Source organism: Cyprinus carpio, chromosome B23 (genome assembly GCF_018340385.1).
Source record: "Cyprinus carpio isolate SPL01 chromosome B23, ASM1834038v1, whole genome shotgun sequence".
Taxonomy (NCBI): domain Eukaryota; kingdom Metazoa; phylum Chordata; class Actinopteri; order Cypriniformes; family Cyprinidae; genus Cyprinus; species Cyprinus carpio.
In genome coordinates this window covers 24,967,788-24,995,150 of record NC_056619.1, presented here as the reverse complement: position 1 = coordinate 24,995,150, position 27,363 = coordinate 24,967,788, and the positions used below count along the sequence as shown (strand labels likewise).

Genomic DNA, 27,363 nt, shown 5'->3' with positions numbered 1-27,363 from the left:
AAGTAAAAAAAAAATAAGCCTCAAGATGGCAAATCAACCATTTTACACTATTAAACATTTAATTTTCTAAAAAAAATTTAAAGTTCTTTTAAAAGTTATTAATATTTATTATTTGGTTATTCTTTTTTATGTATATTTTTTCTTTTAATGTCTATGGTTCTTTGGATATTTTAAGTAACAATTAGGCTCTAACTGCACATGCATGACCGATCAAAAAAAAAAAAGTTCTTCAGTGGTTATTTGCAGCACCAAGGCTCAGAAATATTATATACCTGATAACTCTCTTGCACAGCATCACCAGAATATTACACATTTATGTGTGTGAGTTTGTGTGCACACATGCATGGTCTTAAGTGATGGGAGGAGCTTTCAGCCCTGGATGTAGGACACGTCCATATAAAAAGCGATGCCACTGAAGCTGAAAGTCGTGAAGGTGCCAACAACAAAGTGACACAATGAAGCTACTTTCAAGAATACTGATACTGACCTGTTTGTCTGTGGCCTTAACAAGTAAGTAAACTTTTCAATATTATATATTTATTGTGTTAAGTAATAATAACTGTATCCAATAGCCATAGCATCATATTCTTGTATATTGTATTTCACTAAACAATATATTATGCTTAGTGCAGAGTTCTTTTAACTGCATTCAAGATAATACTAGATATCAGGAAAGTCAAAACAAAACAGTTATCTATAATAGTTAATTATTTCACCTGCACTACTAAAATTCCAAAACCCTCAGGCAGATTGAATGATGCATGACAATGTCCTGATCTCCTTGACCTCCTTATAGTCATTAAAAGTTCCGTAACAATGTGGCACACGAGAATTTCCAAGATCTGTCGTAACATGTTAACTAATCAGATCAAATAAGAAATAATACATTATATACTTGAAAAAAACATAGACCAAGAGCATTACTGTAATGGTTCTAATACCCATAATGCAATGGTTTCAATCATTCATAATTGTAGCATTGCATTCTGATTTTGAGTTATGCTAACCTATGCACTCTTAAAGCAAGCCCGTTTTATTCAGTAAAGCTGAAAGTATGGTCACATGGACAGCTGACCATCACATGCACAGGATTTGGGGTAACACTGCAGAAAGTGTGCTGAATGTTTGATCCAGTCACATGTCCCGCCTCTCAATCTCTAGACTTTAAAGTTTGTGACTTTCATTCATTGTCAAATGAGAGTTGAAGGGATTCCAGTGCCTTTACTCTCAAATTTTATTTCAATTTCCCTTTATTTTCCTCTGCATAAGGACAAGTCGACAGAAGCAACTCGAAATCCAGATTCAATCAAAATCAGACATGGAATACAAAACGGTTCCCGGTGTGGAAAGATGGAGACCCACAGTACAAGAACAGCTGGACAGGTAATAAAATGCAGTCATGAAAGAAGGAATGAAAGAGACAGATTTTCTACGCTGTATGTTTGCATCAACATAAAAAAAAGAAATAATTTCAACTGTAGTCTTAGCTTACTTTTTTCAGTAGCGTTTCTGTAGCTCAAAGTCATGGGTTTGTTTAAAGGGAGTGCATGACCTATCTTGAATGAGTTTTTTTTTATGAATTAGTTAATTATTTATTTATATTCATTAATTATTTTTGATTAATAATTTGATGTACACTCTTAGAATAATGTTGTTCTATTGGCTTCTTTGGTTATTTTTTGGTCTTTTAACATCCTTGGACAAAAAAATAAAAAAAAAAAAAAAAAAATCCTTAGTAAAAAAAAATTCTTTAGATTATTAAAATGTTCTTCACACTGAGAAAGATGGTTCTTTTAAGAACTGATCACTGAAAGGTTCTTTGGGGAACCCAAAACTATTATTCTACACTCTTAAAACTAAATGTTCATTATTTGCATATGGCTCCAAGAAGAATCTTTAGCATCCATGAAACCTTTCCATTGTACAAAATGTTCTTTATATGTTAAAAAACTCCACACTTCACACAGGTTCTTTTAAAAACCATTCACTGAAAGGTTCTTTGAGGACCCCAAAATGGTTCTTCTATGGCATCACAACCATTTATCTGTGTGTGTAGAGCATGGATAAAAGCATGTACATTTCTACAGGTGGTCAACTGAAGTTTGATGTGGGAAATGATGCACCCACTTTGACTGGTGCCAAAATCACCTTCACCATTGACATTGTGTTCCCTCACAACCAGAAGGTCCTGCCAGATGGACAAGTTGTTTGGGCAAAAAACTGCACAATAAATGGTATGTTTCTGTCATCTTTATCTCACTATATTTACAAAGATGAAAACTATTTACATTCTGCTGCCAGCACTATGACCAGCAAATGTAGTTGTATTAAGCTTAAACATAATGCACAAATACGGCAACTTTTCTAATTTAGGCACCCAGTTCCACGAGGGTGAGCCTGTCTATCCTGAGGAGAACTCTGTAGATGAATGGAACGCTGTGTTCCCTAATGCTCCTCTCCTTTCTAGACAAGGGGACAAGCAACCTCCATATGTGTTTGTGTGGAAAACCTGGGGTAAGGAAAGAAGCACTTCCTGTACTGTTATATGCAGTTATCTAATGTTCCTGACAATCCTTTGTGTTTGACAGGTAAATACTGGCAAGTGTGCGACGGCCCGTCCTCATCATTAACCATCGGAACTGATGACATTCCTCTTGGCTCTTACATGATGGATGTTGTCATTTATCACTACAGGCAAAAAGAGAAATTCATCCCTATTGGATATGCATCCACACAGTTCAGTATCACCGGTAAGCTAACTCGATGTTAATCTTTTAATAACAAGTTATGGTTTTACGGATTAAGTAATGCAATATATTTAATCCCTGTGTTTCTAGATCAGATTCCCTTTGCGGTTTCCCTGACGCAGGTGAATGACAAAGATGAAGGTGATCGGAAATTCATCCAGAACAGAGCAGTGGCCTTCAGCATCACCCTTCACGACCCCAGCCAATACCTGAGCCAATCAGACGTGACTTTTAACTGGAACTTTGGGGATGGCAGTGGCACTGTCATCTCCAGGGAACTCACCGTCACACACACTTACACTGCAGCTGGAGCTTTCAAGCCCCAAGTTGTCATGCAAGCAGCTATTCCAGATTCATCTTGTGCCACTCCACCAAACCTTCCCACTGAGGCCCGTCCCACCTCCAACACCCTCACCTCTGAGAGCCCCATCAGCCTGAATGAACACATCATTGCAGGTGCACTGCATGGTTTGGATGGTTACAGTTGTGAAAATAGTACAAAAGTAGCCTTATTACTAGAATTAAAATTTATTATTATTATTATTTATATATTTTTTGCAATTTTAAAACACCTATTTAAAGGGATACTCCACCCCAAAATGAAAATTTTGTCATTAATCGCTTACCCCCATGTCGTTCCAAACCCGTAAAAGCTCTGTTCATCTACAGAACACAATTTAAGATATTTTGGAAGAAAACTGTGAGGCCTGTGACTGTCCCATAGACTACCAAATAACAGTGTCAAGGTATAAAAGGTATGAAAGTCATCGTCAGAATACTCCATCTGCCATCAGACGTGCAATCTGGATTATATGAAGTGACGGGAACACTTTTTGTAAGCGAAGAAAACAAAAATAACGACTTTATTCAACAATTCCTTTGTCAACAGTCTCCTCTGTGTCTCTTCATATAACTTTATACTGCGTATGCTCTTCTGTATCATCCATGCCACAAGGATGCGCTGTTTCTACGTGTATTTAGCTTTGATTTGAAAAAAAAAAACAGTCTATCCTTGTGGCCTTTTTCTTCGCTTACAAAAAGTGTTCCCGTTGCTTCATATAACCCAGATTGCACGTCTGATGGCAGACGGAGTATTTTGAAGACGACTTTCATTCCTTTTATGGACCTTGACACTGTTATTTATTTGGCGGTCTATGGGACAGTCACAGGTCTCCTGGTTTTCATCCAAAATATCTTAAATTGTGTTCCCGAAGATGAATGAAGCTTTTACGGGTCTGGAACGACATGGGGGCAAGCGATTAATGACAAAATTTTCATTTTACATTTAGCAGATGCTTTTATCCAAAGCGACTTACAGTGCATTCAGGCTATACATATTTTTGTCAGCATGTGTGTTTCCTGGGAATTGAACCCACAGCCTTTTTCACTGCTGACACAATGCTCTACCACTGAGCTACAGGAACACTACTACACACATATTTTGGGGTGGAATATCCCTTTAGGGATGGAGGGGTCTACTATCTTACAGATAGAACTTAAAATAAATCTTTGCCCAGTCTGATGTTTTGAATTAGCATGTATGTATGCACTGCAAAAAGAAAATGACTTAAGATATTATGTCTTGTTTTCATAAAAACTATATCCAGTTTTCTTTTATAGTTTTTGCTTAAAACAAGCAAAAATATCTGCCAATGGGGCAAGAAAAAAAAATCTCTCCAACAACATTTGACTGTTTATTTGGCTATGCCTGTGTAAAACATTAGAGAGCATGATATAGAAAACAAAGATAATTCCAGCCAGAGTAAAAGTCAGAGTACTTATCATTTACTTCATGATTCAACAGATAATGCTACCAGTAAGTCTTCAGCTCCCAATCAGAAATCCACACCTGCATCTACAATGAAAACTTTTCCACCTGCATCTACAAATGGAGTTCCAACAAGATCCAACCTTGAGAAGGTCTTTGATATTAGATCTTCATCTGTGATGTCTGAAACTATGAATACTGCAACAAAGACAACACTGAGGGCAACTGGTGAGTTGTATAAATATTAATACATTGATATAAATATAGATCATATACTATGTAAATACATTTACATAATACTGTTAATTAACATGATATATTATTAAAAATATATATAATACAAAAATAATATATTAATATAAATTTAAACACACATTTCCAAAACACCAGCTGCTGACAAGGAGGTGACGGCAGAGGAAGACTACATTGAAAACCAGGCCCATATATCAATAATAAAGCGTCAGGCTCCAAACACAAATGACTGTGTTATTTACCGCTATGGATCCTTCTCAACTAATATTGAGATTATTGGTGAGATTCCGCCCTTCAATAGCATTTAATTTTATGTTTTATATTGAAGAGTAATGCAAGTTTGTGTTCTCAGAGGGCATTGAGAGTGTGCAGATCGTCCAAGTGGCTGTACCTGATGGTTTTCTGCTAACAGAAATGGAGCAGAATGCTGTTGATTTCACTGTTTCCTGCCAAGGAAGGTGAGATCTGGCAAAAAAAAAAATGTAGCTGGATCCACAGAATACAGCCTGATGGAGAATTCACGACCTTCCCTCCTCTTTCTAGCCTCCCCACTGAAGTGTGCACTGTAGTATCGGATGCTGACTGCCATGTGCCAGTCATGACCATCTGCAATGCTGTTAGCCCCTCCTCAGACTGCCAACTCATCCTTCGACACTACTTCCATGACTCTGGGATCTTCTGTGTTAACGTGTCAATGACAAATGATGTCAGTTTGGCATTCACGAATGCCAGGGTTAATATTAACATAGGTGAGTTCATTTATTTACAGTTTAAACATAATAAAGCATGGTGCTCCAAAATGATAGCAGTGCTGTTTATTCATCTTACATGTCTCTATTTCTCTGCAACATTTAGCAGGATCCAGGTTGACATCTGCAGGTGCCGCTGCCCTTTTGTTATGCATCCTGACCATCATATCAGCAATAGGTGCTGTGGCTTTTGCATATAAGTAAGTCATTCCAATACAGCGTAATATCCATGCACTGATTTAGTCAGCTGGCATGAATTATTCATGCATTATAATTAATTTTTCAACCTGCTCTAGATTTCCTAAAGCTTAATCAGTAAGCAAATTGTTGTGAACATTAACTGGTGAAACTGGTTGGAAAGCACTAACTGGCCTTGTTTTTGCAACTTTCTAGGCGTCTTAAAGGGTATCAAAGGCTCACTGAGGATCCTGCTGCATGCCAATCCAAAGACACTGGCGTGAGCTCAATGCCGGTGCTCTTCTGGAGCCTGATGAACCAGCAGACGGCCGATCAGAAAAAAGGAGTAGTGTGAATCTTCCTTTAAAATTCAAATTTAAAATTACATTAGCACTATTTTGAATAGCGTAAAAGCATCTGAACCTTTTTTTTTAACATCTCATTTTTTTTCATGTTTAATATTTTAATTTAGATTTTGTATTCTTTTATACACATATTTGAACCCAAATCCTTTTTCTACAACGGCATGTTTTGCATTACATTACATAGAATTTTGTACTGTAATTTTAATTTGAAAATTGGCCAACAAGCATTTTTTAAGCAATTGAATAAAATATCACAAAAGCTGCTATTACTTTCTGGCCTTTTTATCTTAGACATTGGTGGCAGATATTCTGGATTTTATATATATATATATAATATAAAATAAAATAAAAAACATTTAATTAAGGCTTTTTACTACAAGCCCTTTTGAAACCTTGACCTGCTTTTCTTCATTCATGCATACCACTGCTGTAAGTCGTTTGCACCTCCCTAAAAAAATAATTATGCCCTTAATACCGACTGCTAATCTACTTTTCCTTCAGCCGAAGTGGTTGGAAGCCAAACCTGTCAAAGGCCATCAGTTGACTTGTGGAAACTGGTTAGTAAGCAGATTACGTCTCTTGAATGCCTGGAATTACTTAAAACCGTCATCTTATATTACCATCCACAAGAAAGATTTTTAAAGAACTGCACACCGACAGATTTTTTTACATCACCAACAATTTATTCAGTCAAAATTTGGCAATTAAATTCCACAAATAATAATCATACTGGCCATAACAATACAACAACCGATCAAGAATGTGTCTCTAACATTTAGGAGTAGACTTTACACTTGATACCTCATGTATATCGTGTGTAAATTACCGGTCTACTGTTTTTAGTTTTAGACATTTAGTGAACATTTTAATACTCCTCGCCCTCCTCTTCTCCTTCACCCTCGATGGAGTCAACACCGACTTCCTCGTAATCTTTCTCTAGGGCAGCCATGTCCTCTCTGGCCTCTGAGAACTCACCCTCCTCCATACCCTCACCCACATACCAGTGCACAAATGCACGCTTGGCGTACATCAGATCGAACTTATGATCGAGACGAGCCCAGGCCTCAGCAATAGCTGTGGTGTTGCTCAGCATGCACACGGCCCTCTGCACTTTAGCCAGATCACCACCTGGAACCACAGTGGGAGGCTGGTAGTTGATGCCAACCTTGAATCCAGTTGGACACCAGTCCACAAACTGGATGGTGCGCTTGGTCTTGATGGTGGCAATTGCGGCGTTCACATCTTTGGGCACCACATCACCACGGTACAGCAGGCAGCAAGCCATGTACTTGCCGTGACGTGGGTCGCATTTCACCATCTGATTGGCTGGCTCGAAGCAAGCATTAGTGATTTCAGCCACAGAGAGCTGCTCATGGTAAGCCTTCTCTGCGGAGATCACTGGGGCATAGGTAGCCAATGGGAAGTGGATACGAGGATATGGCACCAAGTTGGTCTGGAATTCTGTAAGATCAACATTGAGGGCACCATCAAACCTGAGGGAGGCTGTGATGGAGGACACAATCTGACTGATCAGCCTGTTGAGGTTGGTGTAAGTAGGACGCTCAATGTCTAGGTTCCTACGGCAGATATCATAAATGGCCTCATTGTCTACCATGAAGGCACAGTCAGAGTGCTCTAGGGTGGTGTGGGTGGTCAGGATGGAGTTGTAGGGCTCTACCACAGCGGTGGAGACCTGAGGAGCGGGGTAGATGGAGAACTCCAGCTTGGACTTCTTGCCATAGTCCACAGACAGACGCTCCATCAGCAGAGAGGTGAAGCCAGAACCGGTTCCACCACCAAAGCTGTGGAACACCAGGAAACCCTGGAGACCTGTGCACTGGTCAGCCTGAAAAAAAAAAAAAAAAAACAGTTTGAAAATTAAATATATAATTCATTTTATGTATGTATTTATTTATAACTACCTACCAGTTTGCGAATCCTGTCCAGCACCAGGTCAATGATTTCCTTTCCAATAGTGTAGTGACCACGGGCGTAGTTATTTGCAGCATCTTCCTTTCCAGTGATGAGCTGCTCAGGGTGGAACAGCTGACGGTATGTCCCAGTGCGCACCTCATCTGGGAAAGATGGTCAACGTTTAGTGACTGGAGCTCTTTGATATACACAATCATCATAACTTAAATCAAGTCCCATCCTCTTACCAATGACAGTGGGCTCCAGGTCTACAAACACAGCCCTGGGGACGTGCTTTCCAGCTCCAGTCTCACTGAAGAAGGTGTTGAAGGAGTCATCACCTCCTCCAATGGTCTTGTCGCTGGGCATCTGCCCATCCGGCTGGATGCCATGCTCAAGACAATAGAGTTCCCAGCAGGCATTGCCGATCTGGACTCCAGCTTGACCAACGTGGATAGAAATGCACTCACGCTGTGCAAAGGAATGGGAAAATCTTTTTTTTAGGTTGTTGGCTCTCAAAACATACACAAAGGCTTCTTTTGCACCATCATTCTGTTGACATTCGCATGTGTTTAAAATATTTTGGGTACAACAATAGACACATAACTGACATTGCTTCAGAAATGTACCATAAACGTCTAAAAGTCTTTCTTTGGAATCATAAATGCATTGTAAACACCTGCAAAATGATATTTATCTTAAGGACAGAGATACCAGAAGTGAACTGGCATGATAAAGATTAGTAGGTTACCAAAAAGGAAGAACAAAGAAAGCAGTCAGTTCTCTTTATTCAAAGGGAATGAGGCAGCAGAATGGGAACAAGGCAGATGCCCCACCCACATAGAACAGGCTTGCCAGAGCGTGCCTGACTAGCCGTTGAAAGAGAACAATAAAAATGTTGACATAAATCCACCTTTTCCCATTTATGTCATCTCAACGGTCTACATAAGACTATGGATTTCAATAAAGGAACAATATTTATTTTAAGTAGGTTTTTAGAAGCAGAAACTGAATTTTCTCAATGGCAGTAACCACCATTTGAAGGAAATCCAGAATGCTGCTTGATGAATATGGGATTTTAAATGAACATTTTTCTTTATTTTTATATTTGGTCACCACTTATATTTAGATGCACTGCTGAATTTACCTAAGAGACAGTGTGATGAAAAAAGACCGGTGCCTGAAATTTAATAAAAACTAATTTAGCAAAATAATGAAAGGCATGAAACCATTTAATGTAAAATCTCAATGGAAACAATAACAGCTGAGGAACAGAACAGGAATAGAAATCCAGTCATCTGCTGCACAGGCCAGACATGAGCTTCTGCAGACAGCTGCACTCCCCACCCAGTTCACTCCTCCTGCAGAGGGGAGGAGGGGTGGATGCAAATTTCAAGAAAATTCTGTCAATCTCTGATGACAGAGAGCTTGTGACAAAAAACGAAAACAATCATTCCATTTGTGCATTTTTTTAAAAAGATATTAAGTCACATTTAATAAATATAATACACTGTGATTTTTAATTAAGCTGCAATTTGTAATTTAATATTAATATTATATCATTATATCGTGTGTAAAAACAAAGCCTGATAACTGAGACAGAGATAATGCATACTATTTTGGCTATAATTTCACATGCATATGTCAAAAAATTTCATCGTGTAAGGTGGATTTGGAGACGCACCTTCAAAACAGGTGTACTGTTATGTAAATGAAACTGATGTGAAATGTTTCACTATTTAATAACGTGCATCATTAAAAACTCATGATCGTGTCATTTATAAAAGCATCTGAAAAACAACGCATATTTTCGAACATTTTCTAAAGGCACCGTTATAGATGGGTGAATAAATGTTTTTTTTAGATGGATGAATGTAATCCTGCAGGCGTTTGCAAAGGCATTTATAAACTGAATGCATGTAGTACGAATAGTATTTTTATATGTATCATTCTGTGCATTACAATAGCCTACCTAAGATTATTTGTTTAAAAAATATATATTTTTGCGGCGTTACGTTGTTGCAATTTCGCGAGTTTGCCTCCATTTTAAGCAAACGGCGCGCGGTGAATGACAAAGAAAAGCCGCTCGAGCTGCTTTGAAAAAAATAACAGACAAGGAGTAAACGACATGCATATTTATGGCCGAAAACCTTTGGCGCATGGTTATTTGAAATCAAAGAAAAATTATGCTACTTACCATTGTTCTGGAGGGGATGGAGCGATGAGGAGAATATCAGCAGGCAGGAAATTTCTTTATTGTTGGGAGTATACTGTGAATACACGGTCCAAGATTGAGGCAGTCAGTTGAGGATGACGAGGAGGAGCTAGAAAGATGCGTGACGTCGAAACGAGGAAGAGAGATTAAAACGCAGCCGGTAGTGACCGATATAAATCAGTGCAGTGCACATCTCATATCTCTTTACCAACATTTGTCGTTCATGGTATTCATGTGGTGGATACTGAAACCTGTCATCATCTTTACGTTTGTACACGTTTCCTTTCACGAAAGCAATCAAAACACACTTCTTTAATCACCAAAACAAAAGATTATGTTCTTCTTTCGCTTTAATAATTTAAATAATCACTTTATTTTATAGCGGATAATGTAAGATTCATGTTTCGAATCACCCGTAAGGCCTGTTCTTGCTCTGGCCCTCCTGAACAGAATAGATAATGCTTTTGTTAGAAGGTCATTATTTATAATAAATAACAAGAAAAAAAGTAGAGAGGAAGGACAGATAATGCTATTGTTAAAAGCTCCTTTTTTCTTTCTAAATAAAACAAGTAGTTAGAATAGAAATAGAATAGAGAGTGCTAATGTTAGAGGGTCATTTTTTTATATAAAAAAAGCAGATACAATTAGTATTAGCTGTATAATAGAGATTGATAGAGTTAGAGGGTCAAATGAAGATGAAAGAGATGTGTTTTCAGCTGTTTCTTGAAAATGATTAAGGACTTGGATTGAGTTGGGCAGGTAATTCCACCAGGAGGTAACATTTAATTTAAAAGTCCATGAAAGTTTTATCACCGGTAGAATGCAAAATGTTTCATTACAAGCATTTCATTACAAGATGTGCTTCCTTTACATAGAGTGCGTGTGATTGCGAAATCGAACATGAAAGTGAACAGCGCAAACGCTCATTCAAAAGAGATTTAAATACTCCGCATACTGAGAGCGGCTCCCTGAAGCACCAAAATTACATATATTAGAATGTTTAAAGGAGTGGACACAAAAATCGCGGGAGCAGGCAGCAATGATCAGAGATTCAGTGGGAGCGAGATAAAGAAAACAGCCAAATCCCGGATATTTTGGGCGATTAAGAAATCCCGGCTGGACGCATTTGTTTAGGTCCAAAAAGAGTACATGTCCGTGGAAAAGAGGACGAAAGCGTTCAACACAAGACTGTGCTACCGCGACTGTCAAGAGCGGCTCGAGGGTGTTTGTGTCCCGCCAGTAGCTTTGTGGTTAATGTTGCAAACTATAGCTAGACAAAAATATGAGTAGCCTGTTGAATGACGTGCATATACACCTATACATTACTCACATATACATGCATACTACTGGATGTTCACAAATACATATATTAAATACACATGCACTAATATGAAATCGATACCAATACATATAATGTTAACAATGAATGCATACACACTTGTGAATAACTTTGCGTATACATATAAACTTGACGCGTGCATACACCAAAAGACACTCGCATATATGTATAAGCTCGATCCATGCATATACACCTACACACACTCGCGCATACATATAAACTCGCTGCATACAAACACAACTGCACAACTGCACATACTTACTGCTGGCAAGTGTGATATGGTCTGTGAACTTTGCCGGCGGATAATGTTGACATCGTTTGCGTGTTATTGATGCTTTTGTATACCAGGGGTAGAAGGCCGAAACAAAGTGCGCGATTCATATTGTGTGTTTCGCTCATCTACATATGAAATCACTTGCATATAATTATTTACACAACTAAGCACGTGTCTTTCTTATCTGAAGTATACGTTAAAATTATTTTTTATGTATGACGCGTGTGTTTATGGATGTGTATGCGCGCCATCGAGTTTACATTTATGTGCGAGTGTTTAATCGTGGATGCACGGATCAAGTTTTAATGTATATGCGAGTATGTGCAGTTGTTTTTGTATGCAGCGAGTTTATATGTATGCGCGATGTGTGTGTAGGTGTAATGCATGGATCGATTATACATATATGCGAGTGTCTTTTGGTGTATGCACCGCGTCAAGTTTATATGTATACGCAAGTTATTCACAAGTGTGTATGCATTCATTGTTAACATTATATGTATTGGTATCGATTTCATATTAGTGTGCATGTGTGTTTAATATATGTATTTGTGAACATCCAGTAGTATGCATGTATATGTGAGTAATGAGTGTACCGCGCACTATGCAAGACATGTATTCATAAGCGAAGTTTGATTTAAATCCTACGCGGCGCCTCATAAGCAGCAGCTTGTATACTATAGGCTATAGGCCGGGACACACCAAGCCGACTACAAAGTACTAACAAAGTACTACAAAGTACTTGGTGACAAAAGCGGTTGCTGAAGAATTCTGCGTTGAAATGCACGCAATAAACTTGCCGCAAAGCATCGGCAAAAGTAATTACCATAAATGTGTCGGGGGAAATAGGAAGGAGATATTTGAATTATTTACTGATATATTGTGTCTTCTGAGTTGGTGTCGCAAGGATGAATTTGCCGATCCTGACTCGCCACCTCTTCATTTGACGCGCCTTTGAAGAGAAGTGCATCTTTACGGATTATGATTATTTATTTATATCTACTTATATTTAGTCATTTAGCAGACGCTTTTATCCAAAGCGACTTACAAATGAGGACAATAGAAGCAATCAAAATCAAAAAAAGAGCAATGATATACAAGTGCTATAACAAGTCTCAGTTAGCTAAACGCAGTACATATAGCAAGGGCTTTTTAAATAATATAATAAATAAAAAGAAAAACAGATAGAATAGAAAAAGAATAGAGCAAGCTAGTGTTAGAGATCTTTTTTGCTTTTGTTAATTGTATAATAAATGAAAAGAAAACAGACAGAATACAAAAAGATTAGAGAGTCAAATAAAGATGGAAGAGATGTATTTTTAGCCGATTCTTGAAGATGGCTAATGACTCAGCTGCTCGGATTGAATTTGTTATGTTTATAATAAAGGAGTTTTTGTTTTTGATTGGTTTTATTTTGTTAATTTAAAGCTTTCTATAGATATATTTATCATGTTTGTGAGGCATGTATTGGCTGAGTTTTGGTTCATTTGTGTGAAGCGCTCCTGTTCAAGACTAGATGGCAGAAAGCTCATCATGTTTGTTTTCTTTATTTTATAAAAGCACACTGTTTTGTTGATATTGTGAGTGCACACAAATAAGAGTAGACCTTTTACAATTACAAATGATGCATTAGTACTCTTATCTTTATGAGCAAAAATGAGGACATATCCACTGAAAAAAATGCAAGTGATTGCGCTGGCGCCTCCATGTCCTGAAGAGCGTGCTTTAGCTTGCACTCTCCACACAAACTATTGGATATAGCGCACATTTATCTAGGTTTTATGTTTAAACATGCTTGAAGTGTTTTATATCTATAGATTTTATTTTAGGCAAGTCGTGATGATTTGAGAAGGCTACATTGATCAAAAATAGGCTCACTGTCTGCTGCTGGCCTCTTGGTCTAAAAAAACCCCAACAACTTATATTAAACAAACAAAAAATGCTCCAAACGTTTTTCTAAATTAACTTAATAGAAAAACGAAACAAAATATAATCACTTTGCCATTACATACAAAACTGAACTATTTTAATAGATGAAACAGTAGTATACGCTGTTTTGGGAGGAGGGTGGGAAAAAGACAGCTCTGGCAGTAATTCTGATAAGCTGTCGGACATGGGCCGGGCTAGGGCCTAAGCGTCTCGGGATAGGGCTTAAATCTGAGGCCCCTGCAGGTTTCTAGGACTTTTGTACTTTGAAAGACTAAAATAGTCATAGTTGATTGACAGTATGAGATGGCCAATCAAATCAAAGAAGGCGGGTCTTACTGTCACTGTCACAACGCAACAAGAGTTTGTGGAAAGATGTAAGTAGTAGGCCTACTGTATTAGAAAACTGCTTTATGATAGAAATGTTCAGCTACCGACAGTAATAGACTATCTAGTGATATAAACTACTCAACTTTTTATTAAATTTCGCCAGTTTGAATTGAAAATATCCGATCATGATTAATGCAAACGTTTTGAGTTTTCGCTATTAGACATACGAATAAGAGTGAATGTGCACATTTTAAAATAAAATATTATTTTCAAATAGTGTAAATTGATTACTACTTCATATGAAGAGTTCAGATGCAAAAGCCTTTTTAAATTTTCTTCTAAAATGAGCATTTTTATCAGGCTCCCATGTGTAGGATCAGTAATTTCACTTTAATGGCAATGAATAGTTTCTTTTCTTTCCCATTAAAGTAAAATAAATTAACAAACATAGGAGAAAATTTTTGATGGCACTTAGAGGCTTTTGCATCTGAACGCTTCATATATAAGTACAAACCTAGAACTTATTTTAGCATTCTTATTTAATTATTTAATTGCTTTATTATTATTATTATTATTATTATTATGCAGTAGATATGAGTGTGTGCATGACCGTGATTAGTGCACAAGTATGTCAGTGAGCATGGCATCATGATCGATCAGATGCGTGTTAAAGTTGTGTTCGTAACTATAGCAAACCCCACACCCCACCCACCCCACCACACACACACACACACACACACACACAGTTGTAGAGGGCCTCGCAAGTCAACTTCGCACAGGACCTTGCACCCCCCTTGCGACGCCCCTGATTGTAAGTGATATGATAAAATTGAGTATGATGTACACAGTAGTGCCATCCTCTATTCTACTGAACAGCATAGCCTGCGACTCTGACAAAACAGAATTACATGAAGCTCAGTTAGTCATTAAGTATAGATGAGGTCAAATTTGTGACTAATACTGAATAATTGTAGCTGGTTTGAGACACCAGCACAAACCAGCTAAGATCGGGTTTTTGTCATCATGGACCAAATGAAGCACACTTTTAGGTTACCTGACTTTTTTTTTTTTTTTACAGTGTTGAGTTTGTGAACACTGCGCTTTAAAGTATAAATATAAAATATTTGAATGCAGACAATCACTCAATGCAGACTATCAGACTGTAACCAACATCCTAGCAATCACATAGCAATGCTCTGAATGGAGGAACGTTTGCCTTGCTAATTTGCCTTAAAAGTAGTGCTGCCAAATGAATAATCGCGATTAATCACATAAAGGTTTTTGTCTACATAATATATGTGTGTGTGTACTGTGTATATTTATTATGTATATATAAATACACACACAGACAGTATATATTTAGAAAATAAGTACAAGTATTTACATGCATATATTTATAATCATATAATTTATATTATATATAAATATATTTAATATATAAACATAACATAGTTTTTCTTAAGTATATACATGCACATGTGTCTATTTATATATACGTAATGAACAGTAGTGTGTTTATATAATGCAGTATAGGATAAGTAGGTGTTTAAAATGCAGCATGCATACTGACATGGTACCATGAACCCTCCTCCCACTGTCCTCCTTGCTATCTCTCTCCTCCCTCTGTGTCCTAGATTTTGTTGAAATGATGTCATCGTGTGTGTCACGTGAACCACTTGACTCTTTTTTTCTGCTCTGTCAGTGTCAGTGAGCTGTTCACAACTGTAACCGTGTTTCTGCAAAACTGAAAGCCTGTTTGTGTGTTTAAACATACCCATGACTGCACATTCCTAATTGCAGGGTCTGGATGTCTGAGCACAACGATTGGATTGAGACTCCTACTTACTTCCCCAAGTCAGCCATCTCTGGTATTTTTGATGAGTCTTTCAGACTCCTGTTTCCTTAGCTTACATGTTTAAATAAATATGACGGTATAACCCTTAACTAATATAACCAGACTTTCATATAATCACATATTGTTTATCCAATCACAAGTGTGCTCAAATGATTCAAGCTTAGCATTCTATCCGAAGTGTCCTATTGGCTGGAATACTGTTGGGAATTTTCACAGCTGCTGCTATGAGAATAGGATGGGAGGGACGGGTCTGTGTGCAGTTGCCAGTGGTGAGCAAACTTTAAACATAAACCACACAGCCTTTTTGGTATTCTGCCATTGACTGTGTACTTAATGTCAGTCTGTAACCCATATTAAATGAGTAATGGACTTTTTTACATCATCTAAATGCTTGCAGTGCTTTACGGATATATTGCTTGTTTAAAAGAAACCTCCACATTTTTTAAGTAATGTTTTATAATAACAGGTATTGCTCCTTTTTATTTTATTATTATTCTTTTTTTATCTGTCTAATACATTTATTTAAACTCTATTGTTCAGATGTCAAAATGTCTCCAGTGTAGATAGTAGATAACATCTGGAAGTAGTTAAGGCAGAAGGGAAGCTCTGAATCTAAATGATAAGATAATCGTATGTCTTTCAGTCTTTGCATATCACTTTGCATTTCAGTATTTGTTATATCTTGCTCTCTTCCAGTTGTAACCGCTTGTCCCTGCAGGATAGCTGTAGTCTGTTTTAGGCCTGCGTCACTAACAATATTGATTTTTGGGCCTTGTCTTAATGGGTTGTGCACTGCAGTGAGCAGAATCAGAGATTATGCTGAAAAAGCTACAGGGATGTAATCTGTTTTAGAGCAGTTGATTTATCTGGCATTAAGACTTGCATACAAAATTGCAAAATGAAAGGGCTAAACATGCAAGGATGTTCATTGCTCATATATACATGCAGACATACATACACACACACACACACACACACACACACACACACACACATATATATATATATATATATATATATATATATATATAACAGAAAAGTTAAAAGTTATCAAATATATACATAACATTATATATTATGAATATATAATTAATATATGATTTAAGACTACAGTAAATTCCTAAGGAATATGTAAGCATTAATATTCTCTCTCTCTCTCTCTCTCTCTCTCTCTCTCTCTCTCTCTCTCTCTCTCTCTCTCTATATATATATATATATATATATATATATATATATATATATATAAAACAGAAAAGTTAATCATATATATATACATAACATTATACATTATGAACATAAATTGTTTATATAAGACTACAGTGAATTCTTAAGGTATATGTAAGTGTTAATATTCTAAACATGTCCGAGGAGCTATATGAGACCTGTAGGCTTATTGTCTTCACTGTTGAACTGTTGTTAGCAACCAGACTATAAACAGTAAAATGAAAGCTCATGCATAAAAACAAGGAAAGGGAAGAGAAAGAGAGAGAAGAGGGAGGGAAGGACATTTAGGAATGAACTGGTTTTAACCTAACTGTAATAGGCTAAAGTAAGAATTTTACATTCATCGATTGCAATACAATGTTTTAAATTCAAGTCTAAGATACACACACACACACACACATATATATATATATATATATATATATAAAAACACACACATATATATATATATATATGTTTATAAGTAGTAACCGACAGAGTACAAACATTACCTTTCCTGAGACAATCATCATCTTTCAAAGGCCTATGACTTTGAGTGGCTCAAAAAAAATATTGATTCTGGAAAACAATCTCTTTGGGCTCACATAAAATTTCTAGAGGAAATGTACCTTTATCCTTATAATATTGCGTTTTATTTTGTTTATACTAACAGAACTCTCGGTTTCAGTGTCTTCAAGACTGCCTGCGATGAAGATAATATTATCCACTTGCATTTAAAGCATAATACAAAAAAAAAAAAAAAAAAAAGGATTTAGCAGATAGACAGACAGACAGACAGACAGACAGACAGACAGACAGATAGACAGATAGATAGATAGATAGATAGATAGATAGATAGATAGATAGATAGATAGATAGATAGATAGATAGATAGATAGATAGATAGATAGATAGATAGATAGATAGATAGATGCTCTGTTGATGATGATAGAATGTGGAAACTACCGGTAAATAGGGCCAGATGGAAGAGTTGGTGTTAAAAAGAATGGTCCTTCCCCTCACTCCCTGCCGGGGCAGCTGCATCCTCCCCCTGAGTGCTGCTATTCAGATTCGGGGTCATGTGATCTATGCATAATGGCCGTTAATGTTGGCTTGTGTATTATCTCCTGGATACTAGTCGCTATCTAACCAACTCTGTTATTCATCTCTTAGCAACGGCTGGAGCCTGGGAAGAGGGAATGGGGGGTTGGGTGTCTTAGTCCCTGCGGCCTATATTCCCCCAACGTCTATGCAGGGTCGTTTCACCTCATACATTTATGACACAACATTTTAAACATTTCAGTAATCATTTAATTCATATTCATATGCATTTAAAGTGAAGAACAGTGAAGAGATGCTGATGAATGGCTGCTGATTGTCATAAGCTATTATTTCTTGAGTTATAGAATATGTTGTACAACATCATCTGTAACCAAGTCTTAGAATAACATCTGTCACCTCAGAAGATCATGTAGGCCTATGATAGTAATTTCATCCCAGTAGCTCATTTGAAATTGGTTTTAGTGCAACTTGGTTATATACAATAGTCCCTCTTTTGGTTCTTTTTTTAGCTCAAAGATAATAGTTTAAAGAGCGGTAAAAGAAGATGTGACAGCTAACTCCAAAATGTACCTCAGGCAAAGCTCTTAAAAGGGACAGAAGGTATCAAAGAGAACAGATGGAGAATAGGACGATCAAGTTACACGAAGATGCTAGTACATAAAGGTTTAGATGTTATACAACTAAAAAAAAAAAAAAAAAAAAACAATTAAAAAATCTTGATGTATATTACTTCATGTATATGGTTGTATCAATGCAACCAATTTTGAGTTATTAAAAGCATAAAAGAATGTTGATGAAGAACAACCAAACGTACATCAAATTACAGTTTTACCCTTTCTCCTTTCTAGCAGCTGACTAAAGCAACATTCTGAAGATTTGATAGTTGATTTCGATCAAAATATTTGATTCCGAAACAATTAAGTCTTGGAATAAAACGTTTTTCAGTATGATTCAGTGTTTCAGATCTATTGGGTGAGGTTCTGGGAGGTGTCTAACTAAACTTAATCTTCCTGACAACCAATAGAAATTCGACTAGCCCTCCGAACTGGGCAGATTTCACCGCGTCTGACCAATCAAAAGAAACGTAGTCAACGCTTATATATAAAGCGAGATCAGTCCGTTATAACGTTATTCTTCTTACATCGACCCCTTAGTTGTCGAACTGTAAGATCTCTCCGTCAAGAATCTTCTCTCACCCGGCCGAGCAACACTAACAGGAACAATGGTGAGCACAACTTCATATAACGTTACTTAATATTGATTACTTATAGAAATAACCATTTTTTATTCGGCTTATTGACTGGCTTTTAATGTAGGCCTATCTTATGTTAAATGGGTATTTAAATAATGTTTCTGGTAAAATACCTTTATGAAAACATACCTTTAAAAAAAAGGTATTTAATATTCAAAAATTAATATTAAAAATACAAAAATAATTTTAAAATCACAATCTCAAAAACGCTTTGGTTTTGTAAATATGTTTGAAATCCTTTTTTTATTTATAGAAAATTAATTTATGTATTTAAATGTATGTATTTTACATACATAATATAATTATGGATGTGTTTATAAACTAAGAAAGCATATGGAAAAATAAGATGTTTTGGTAATATGGAGCACGCTAGAACGAGACAACAAAGAGAATGCAGCCGCATAAATAATCTGGGTGTAGCCGGCTCCATGCTGTCCAGTACGGTGTCATATTGATTCAAGGGACCAAAAAAAAGAGAGCGAGAGAGAGAGTGAGAGACAGAGAGATGCAGCGCCTCCCAAAGGATATGGTCATTTATTTTTTTTAAAATCTTTTTTAAATCAAAAGTACTAGCTATTAAGAATATTTAAAAGAACGGTTTGTTCGAGGGACGATCGTTGCGATTAAATTTATTTGTAGAAATCGTATCGCATTTCAGGGCTGTTTGTGAAGCTGTTAAATATTCATGATGATGTAGGCAGCATCACTAATGCAGCTGATGGAGATGACCAGTAAACCAGCAGTTGAGGTTGTTATATGATCACTTCCTCTGACATGAAATCTCACTAGGATATAATTGCACAGAAACAAGATATACAGGCTGTAAGTGTAGCCTTAGAAGTTCCAGTGTTGGGTGAAATTCAGCTTGACATGCTAAAGCTATACAAATGAGTGACGTTTATATAGTGCAGTGATGTTTGTTTAGTTTGACTTTTAACTTTTGCCATTTGCTTCACAGCGTGAGTGCATCTCTATCCACGTTGGTCAAGCTGGAGTCCAGATCGGCAATGCCTGCTGGGAACTCTATTGTCTTGAGCACGGCATCCAGCCGGATGGGCAGATGCCCAGCGACAAGACCATTGGAGGAGGTGATGACTCCTTCAACACCTTCTTCAGTGAGACTGGAGCTGGAAAGCACGTCCCCAGGGCTGTGTTTGTAGACCTGGAGCCCACTGTCATTGGTAAGAGGATGGGACTTGATTTAAGTTTGATGATTGTGTATGTCAAAGTGCTCTGGTAACTAAACGTTCACCATCTTTCCCAGATGAGGTGCGCACTGGGACATACCGTCAGCTGTTCCACCCTGAGCAGCTCATCACTGGAAAGGAAGATGCTGCAAATAACTACGCCCGTGGTCACTACACTATAGGAAAAGAGATCATTGACCTGGTCCTGGACAGGATTCGCAAACTGGTAGGTAGTTATAAATAAATACATACATAAAATGAATTATATATTATGTTGGGTCAATTTCCATACATTTTTCTTTTTTTCAGGCTGACCAGTGCACAGGTCTCCAGGGTTTCCTGGTGTTCCACAGCTTTGGTGGTGGAACCGGTTCTGGCTTCACCTCTCTGCTGATGGAGCGTCTGTCTGTGGACTATGGCAAGAAGTCCAAGCTGGAGTTCTCCATCTACCCCGCTCCTCAGGTCTCCACCGCTGTGGTAGAGCCCTACAACTCCATCCTGACCACCCACACCACCCTAGAGCACTCTGACTGTGCCTTCATGGTAGACAATGAGGCCATTTATGATATCTGCCGTAGGAACCTTGACATTGAGCGTCCTACTTACACCAACCTCAACAGGCTCATTGGCCAGATTGTGTCCTCCATCACAGCCTCCCTCAGGTTTGATGGTGCCCTCAATGTTGATCTTACAGAGTTCCAGACTAACTTGGTGCCCTATCCTCGTATCCACTTCCCATTGGCTACCTATGCCCCAGTGATCTCCGCAGAGAAGGCTTACCATGAGCAGCTCTCTGTGTCTGAAATCACTAATGCTTGCTTCGAGCCAGCCAATCAGATGGTGAAATGTGACCCACGTCACGGCAAGTACATGGCTTGCTGCCTGCTGTACCGTGGTGATGTGGTGCCCAAAGATGTGAACGCCGCAATTGCAACCATCAAGACCAAGCGCACCATTCAGTTTGTGGACTGGTGTCCAACTGGATTCAAGGTTGGCATCAACTACCAGCCTCCCACTGTGGTTCCAGGTGGTGATCTGGCTAAAGTGCAGAGGGCCGTGTGCATGCTGAGCAACACCACAGCTATTGCTGAGGCCTGGGCTCGTCTCGATCATAAGTTCGATCTGATGTACGCCAAGCGTGCCTTTGTGCACTGGTATGTGGGTGAGGGTATGGAGGAGGGCGAGTTCTCAGAGGCCAGAGAGGACATGGCTGCCCTAGAGAAAGATTACGAGGAGGTTGGTGTTGATTCTGTTGAGGGTGAGGGAGAAGAGGAGGGTGAGGAGTATTAAATGACACAATGAAGAGGAACATGCAAGAAACATGACATGGAAAAATTCAAGCAGTGAAAAATAAACCTTACCACCAATTAAAAAGATGTTGTTACAGTTCTTTGGACATCTGAAATAAAGCTCATTTTCAAACAAATTAATTTGTCTTCTGTTAAATTATTGTGTATATGTATGTAGACTATAACAGATAAAAGCAATTATATTTGATATTTGATATAATATAATTATTAAAGTTTTTAAAAGTAAAAAAGTGGGAATGCTCAAGTTCAACCATCTTTTAACATAACACTTTTGTTGCACACCAATACTGAGGAAATTGTACATAAATATGCTAGATGGAATACTTCAGGGCCTATGAATGACACAGAAATGACTGTACAAGTAAAAAGCTGTTTCTCCTTACTTGGTGGTTCTCAAACGTTTTACAGCAGCTACCCCCTGTGGCATTTAACATTCTTCTGTGTACTCCCTCTCTTCCACCTTGTCTATTAAAGGACAATATTTGCCCCCTTAAATTGATTTACAGGTGCATTTAGAACATTGATTTTGAAACTTGTGAATCCATTAGAATCGTTAGAAGACAGAATCGCGATTTATATATGAATGGATTTTTATGTGCACCCCTAGTTTTCTCTTCCTCTTCTCTAAAGCAGCACAGCATGGCCTCGCCCCCTTCATTACATGTTCTCGGGGCCGGGGTTGATTTGGGTCTGTGACGTAACGGACCAGGGAAGTAACTTGTAGTCCCTTACCAAACGTTTTTGTAGGCATTAAACTGCCAGAATTTTAAAAGATGATATATCTGTTTGCATTGAACTTTCAGCGCTGCAACTTAGCAGATATTGCTTATGCTCAAACAGCAACATTGCAAACTAACTAACTTTAAAAAAGAGAAATCACAATCAACCACCCCTTTAAAGATACATTGAACAGCAGTGCGATTTGCTAATCAGCATATCCAGCAGGCATCCAATCACATGCACGCTGCTTGTGGATGCAGTCAGTTTTGACCGCAAAAGATGAGGTAAGCTGATTGGATATCATGTATTTGACCGTTTACAGCACTCCCATTTTCCTGTTTTTACATTAGAAGCGGCATTTTGCTTGTCAGAAATATGTTTGGTTTTAATGTTAATTAAGTCTGGGTAGAATTAAATGAATGCCAAAACTCAGAATTTTGTTCAGGTACACCCCTCCGTCATCTCACGTACCCCTAGGGGTACGGTACCCCAGTTTGAGAACCACTGAACCATTAGCCTTAACAAACAATAAAGTAGCATTCTTTGCTATAAAATCTTTTATGACTATTATGACTATTTTCATTCTTTATGATCCAGTTTAAAAAATGATATTTTCCTTGCAGCAACATTTCCATAAGAACAATCCAGTCTGTGTAAGTTTGGGGCAGCACAGATATAGCATTACATTTCATACAAATGACCCAGAGTTGTGTGGTTTTCTGACGAACATATAATTAAAATATAATGATAAGCTTTGGGTGTATTTTTTTTAATCTGAATTAGGCCTACCAAGAATGTTTCCTCATGCCAAGTCTCTGATTAATGATATAAACTTTGCCTTTATGTTTTCCCCTAAATGGAAGGTAATTATGTAAGCAAAGAATGAACAATATGCACATTACTGATGACTTAATTAGTAGGTTAACGCGAAATACATGTATTTAAATAGAACAACAGCCGTATCAACGCCCATATTTAAGTACAGTGCTACACACCCAATTTATACAAAAACATCAAAACAAAACAGGGTAATTTTCTTCTATTTTATTAAATGATGATTTTTCATGTGACTAACATCCATTATTGCTCAAGGTCGTCCCGCCTCGTACAGCATTTTCCTGTCACAGACGGTATTGTTCAAAGGTTGGAATCAGCCAATGGGGTGCCACTGACCCTCAGACGAACCAATGGGGATGTGACGGGAAGCGAAACTTCTCCTCGCGCGCGCTCCGCCTTGGTGACGGTTGACAGAAAACTATAAATATTCCCACCCGCCTTTTCAGGCGTTACATTCTCACCAGACTCCTAAAAGTCGACTTGTGAGAGCGCTAATAACAGAAAACCTACGATAATGGTGAGTATAAAACTTTTGTTTAACTTATGAAGAGGTGTCATTATCCTTAAAGACTGGGTGTTTTACATAGTCTGTGATAACGGTTTTTGACACAGCATTTAAAATTATGGATCATTATTTTCGTATTAAGGTGATGTACTATAATACTGTAAATTTAAGCATTGAGCCTACGAAGTTATTTTTTGGTAGGTATTTGTACTGTTAAATTTTGTTTTGTTGTATTAATTTATTTTTCTTAAACGTTAATACATGTTTGGGTAAGGTTTTACATATTAAATGTTAAGAAAAAAATAAAAACGTGTCTTTTATAAAAATGTAAAGTCTGATAGACTTTGCAATTTGGCGCACAATTCATATAAATTAAAAACGTGCAGTTTATTTCCCTGACATAAAATGACAGGTATCAAAAAAAAAAAAAAAAAAACAGATCTGATTACCAAGTTTGTGAGGAGAATATTCAGACGTGTGTAGTAAAATCTCTTCCTTTGTTCTGATGACTATGCGAAGTCACTTCTCTAAAGCAGTAGGCTAGAGTAACCGGCACAGGAAGTGAGTCAGAAGGACCACGTGCGTTTTGGTGAAACTTGATGAATACCAGTGCTCTTGTGTCAAGATGTTTAAAGCTAAATAAGTTCCTCGTAATTAAGCTTAAGTGGTTCATGAGCATAACCAGCCTAAAACCAAGAAATATTTTACCCAATTCGGATTTGTCTGAATTAAAATTTTGTAATAATATACTAGGCTTGGATACTCTCACTTATTAAAATGAATGTCATAACTTGGTTTTAGTGTTATTTTACAATGTACGTGAGTAGTTTTAGATTTTTGTAGTTCTTTTATGTTTGAAGAGTTGATGTAATTGTTAAGGAATGCTGGCTCACTGTAATGAAACAGTAAAGCCCCCCCCCCCCCCCTTTAAACAATGAGACAATGGCAGATCTGTTTCGTCAGCTGTTTGTGTGCTCCGGTATTTGTGCAACAATAGCAGTTTCTGATCTGCAGTAGGGGCATTTTCCATCAGAGCTTCTTAAATGCATAAATTTGAAGAAAAAATTGCTTGGGTACAGAAAACATTCCATTCATTAACATGCTCATCAAAAGAGAACTTTGTTGGCTTTATGAACTTGTAGAAGTGGTTTTAATTTGTGAACATGCACGACTGAATGGCTAAATCATTATTTGCAATTATAGAATGTTGACCTAAGATGTGCTATGTCTACAAATCTTATAAATCACTCTTGTCTCTTCACAGCGTGAGTGCATCTCTATCCACGTTGGTCAAGCTGGAGTCCAGATCGGCAATGCCTGCTGGGAACTCTATTGTCTTGAGCACGGCATCCAGCCGGATGGGCAGATGCCCAGCGACAAGACCATTGGAGGAGGTGATGACTCCTTCAACACCTTCTTCAGTGAGACTGGAGCTGGAAAGCACGTCCCCAGGGCTGTGTTTGTAGACCTGGAGCCCACTGTCATTGGTAAGAGGATGGGACTTGATTTAAGCTATGATGATTGTGTATGTCAAAGTGCTCTGGTAACTAAAAGTTCACCATCTTTCCCAGATGAGGTGCGCACTGGGACATACCGTCAGCTGTTCCACCCTGAGCAGCTCATCACTGGAAAGGAAGATGCTGCAAATAACTACGCCCGTGGTCACTACACTATTGGCAAAGAACTCATTGATCTTGTTTTGGACAGAATTCGCAAACTGGTTAGTCATTAATTTAATTACAACTCTTTAAAGTTAAGTGGTGTTAAATTATGACTAATTAAAAAACTTGATTGCCTTTTTAACATGAATCATGTCTTTCAGGCTGACCAGTGCACAGGTCTCCAGGGTTTCCTGGTGTTCCACAGCTTTGGTGGTGGAACCGGTTCTGGCTTCACCTCTCTGCTGATGGAGCGTCTGTCTGTGGACTATGGCAAGAAGTCCAAGCTGGAGTTCTCCATCTACCCCGCTCCTCAGGTCTCCACCGCTGTGGTAGAGCCCTACAACGCCATCCTGACCACCCACACCACCCTAGAGCACTCTGACTGTGCCTTCATGGTAGACAATGAGGCCATTTATGATATCTGCCGTAGGAACCTAGACATTGAGCGTCCTACTTACACCAACCTCAACAGGCTGATCAGTCAGATTGTGTCCTCCATCACAGCCTCCCTCAGGTTTGATGGTGCCCTCAATGTCGATCTCACAGAGTTCCAGACTAACTTGGTGCCCTATCCTCGTATCCACTTCCCATTGGCTACCTATGCCCCAGTAATCTCCGCAGAGAAGGCTTACCATGAGCAGCTCTCTGTGGCTGAAATCACTAATGCTTGCTTCGAGCCAGCCAATCAGATGGTGAAATGTGACCCACGTCACGGCAAGTACATGGCTTGCTGCCTGCTGTACCGTGGTGATGTGGTGCCCAAAGATGTGAACGCCGCAACCGCAACCATCAAGACCAAGCGCACCATTCAGTTTGTGGACTGGTGTCCAACTGGATTCAAGGTTGGCATCAACTACCAGCCTCCCACTGTGGTTCCAGGTGGTGATCTGGCTAAAGTGCAGAGGGCCGTGTGCATGCTGAGCAACACCACAGCTATTGCTGAGGCCTGGGCTCGTCTCGATCATAAGTTTGATCTGATGTATGCCAAGCGTGCATTTGTGCACTGGTATGTGGGTGAGGGTATGGAGGAGGGCGAGTTCTCAGAGGCCAGAGAGGACATGGCTGCCCTAGAGAAAGATTACGAGGAGGTTGGGGCTGAGAGTGTGGAAGGAGAAGATGAGGGTGAAGAATATTAGAGATGTGTTTCACTTCCACTGCCTGTTCAGTTTCCTGTCCATTGTCATTTTTGTGTGTTTCTTTTTCTCACTTTCCAGTTGTCATCTGGTTAAAAGGTCAGTCTTACATTCTATGCTCTTGAAAGAAATAAAATGTTGTGATATTTACATGTTCTCTTGTATTCCTTCTTGGCTAATGATCATGTACTTTATCCACTTTTTTTGTATACATTTAATATTTGAAGTGGATCAAAAATTTCATCAGTTTTAGGACACCTTTCATAGGTTTTGATCCACTTCAAATGCTGACTAATGTAGTATGTCTCTAAATTGCTCTGTTATTCTCATAAGATAAATTTAACACCACTGCCACTAGAATTTAATTTCTTTTAATACAAATTAATGCAGTAATTAATTGAATAATGATGCTTAATACTTCAGGTTTAATAGTTCTTAATGCAGATTTGAACATGAATCCTTGGAGATCAGCGTGAATTTTAGAATTATTCCATGTGTAAATATAGGTTTGTCTTTTAATATTATATCAGAACGTTAACTTGCTTTACCTGTTAATTAAATCAAGTTTTAATTGGAGTTCTTTCAGAT

The 27,363-nt window shown here is 38.0% G+C and overlaps 4 protein-coding genes across 5 annotated transcripts; 3 read left to right on the top strand and 1 right to left on the bottom strand.

The window, feature by feature from the left end:
• Positions 1-408: 408 nt before the first annotated feature.
• Positions 409-6,338, top strand: LOC109063725 (melanocyte protein PMEL-like). Of its 2 annotated transcripts, none has more exons than XM_042750948.1 (12): positions 409-510; positions 1,270-1,383; positions 2,088-2,234; positions 2,374-2,514; positions 2,589-2,750; positions 2,838-3,203; positions 4,552-4,743; positions 4,906-5,046; positions 5,120-5,225; positions 5,311-5,516; positions 5,626-5,716; positions 5,910-6,338. In XM_042750948.1, exons 1-12 carry the CDS (start codon positions 456-458, stop codon positions 6,046-6,048), a joined length of 1,860 nt encoding a protein of 619 aa, XP_042606882.1. In that variant the 5' UTR covers positions 409-455; the 3' UTR covers positions 6,049-6,338. The 2 variants fall into 2 exon arrangements, with proteins under 2 accessions (XP_042606882.1, XP_042606881.1); XM_042750947.1 differs by having other exon boundaries at positions 5,623-5,716.
• A 381-nt stretch (positions 6,339-6,719) lies between these two features.
• On the bottom strand, positions 6,720-10,324 carry LOC109046534 (tubulin alpha-1B chain). Its single transcript, XM_042750949.1, has 4 exons — positions 10,167-10,324; positions 8,218-8,440; positions 7,985-8,133; positions 6,720-7,904 (listed from the first exon to the last, which is right to left on the bottom strand). The coding sequence occupies exons 1-4, from the start codon at positions 10,167-10,169 to the stop codon at positions 6,924-6,926; spliced, it is 1,356 nt and encodes a 451-aa protein (XP_042606883.1). The 5' UTR covers positions 10,170-10,324; the 3' UTR covers positions 6,720-6,923.
• Positions 10,325-19,246: 8,922 nt separating this feature from the next.
• LOC109046532 (tubulin alpha-1A chain) lies at positions 19,247-22,035 on the top strand. Its single transcript, XM_042750020.1, has 4 exons — positions 19,247-19,395; positions 20,381-20,603; positions 20,687-20,835; positions 20,919-22,035. Exons 1-4 carry the CDS (start codon positions 19,393-19,395, stop codon positions 21,897-21,899), a joined length of 1,356 nt encoding a protein of 451 aa, XP_042605954.1. The 5' UTR covers positions 19,247-19,392; the 3' UTR covers positions 21,900-22,035.
• Positions 22,036-23,851: 1,816 nt separating this feature from the next.
• Positions 23,852-26,925, top strand: LOC122134166 (tubulin alpha-1C chain). Its single transcript, XM_042750021.1, has 4 exons — positions 23,852-23,993; positions 25,246-25,468; positions 25,553-25,701; positions 25,804-26,925. The coding sequence occupies exons 1-4, from the start codon at positions 23,991-23,993 to the stop codon at positions 26,776-26,778; spliced, it is 1,350 nt and encodes a 449-aa protein (XP_042605955.1). The 5' UTR covers positions 23,852-23,990; the 3' UTR covers positions 26,779-26,925.
• The last annotated feature ends 438 nt before the right edge of the window (positions 26,926-27,363 follow it).

Bases quoted from the DNA above. Each gene is read 5' to 3' on its own strand.
- LOC109063725 (XM_042750947.1), top strand. From the start codon at position 456: ATGAAGCTACTTTCAAGAATACTGATACTGACCTGTTTGTCTGTGGCC. The intron at 2,235-2,373 runs GTATGTTTCTGT...TTTCTAATTTAG, and splicing joins AAAAAACTGCACAATAAATG to GCACCCAGTTCCACGAGGGT. The intron at 5,226-5,310 runs GTGAGATCTGGC...TCCTCTTTCTAG, and splicing joins ACTGTTTCCTGCCAAGGAAG to CCTCCCCACTGAAGTGTGCA.
- LOC109046532 (XM_042750020.1), top strand. The intron at 20,604-20,686 runs GTAAGAGGATGG...CATCTTTCCCAG, and splicing joins CCTGGAGCCCACTGTCATTG to ATGAGGTGCGCACTGGGACA. The intron at 20,836-20,918 runs GTAGGTAGTTAT...TCTTTTTTTCAG, and splicing joins TGGACAGGATTCGCAAACTG to GCTGACCAGTGCACAGGTCT.
- LOC109046534 (XM_042750949.1), bottom strand. The intron at 8,134-8,217 runs GTAAGAGGATGG...CATCTTTCCCAG, and splicing joins CCTGGAGCCCACTGTCATTG to ATGAGGTGCGCACTGGGACA. The intron at 7,905-7,984 runs GTAGGTAGTTAT...TTTTTTTTTCAG, and splicing joins TGGACAGGATTCGCAAACTG to GCTGACCAGTGCACAGGTCT.
- LOC122134166 (XM_042750021.1), top strand. The intron at 25,469-25,552 runs GTAAGAGGATGG...CATCTTTCCCAG, and splicing joins CCTGGAGCCCACTGTCATTG to ATGAGGTGCGCACTGGGACA. The intron at 25,702-25,803 runs GTTAGTCATTAA...CATGTCTTTCAG, and splicing joins TGGACAGAATTCGCAAACTG to GCTGACCAGTGCACAGGTCT.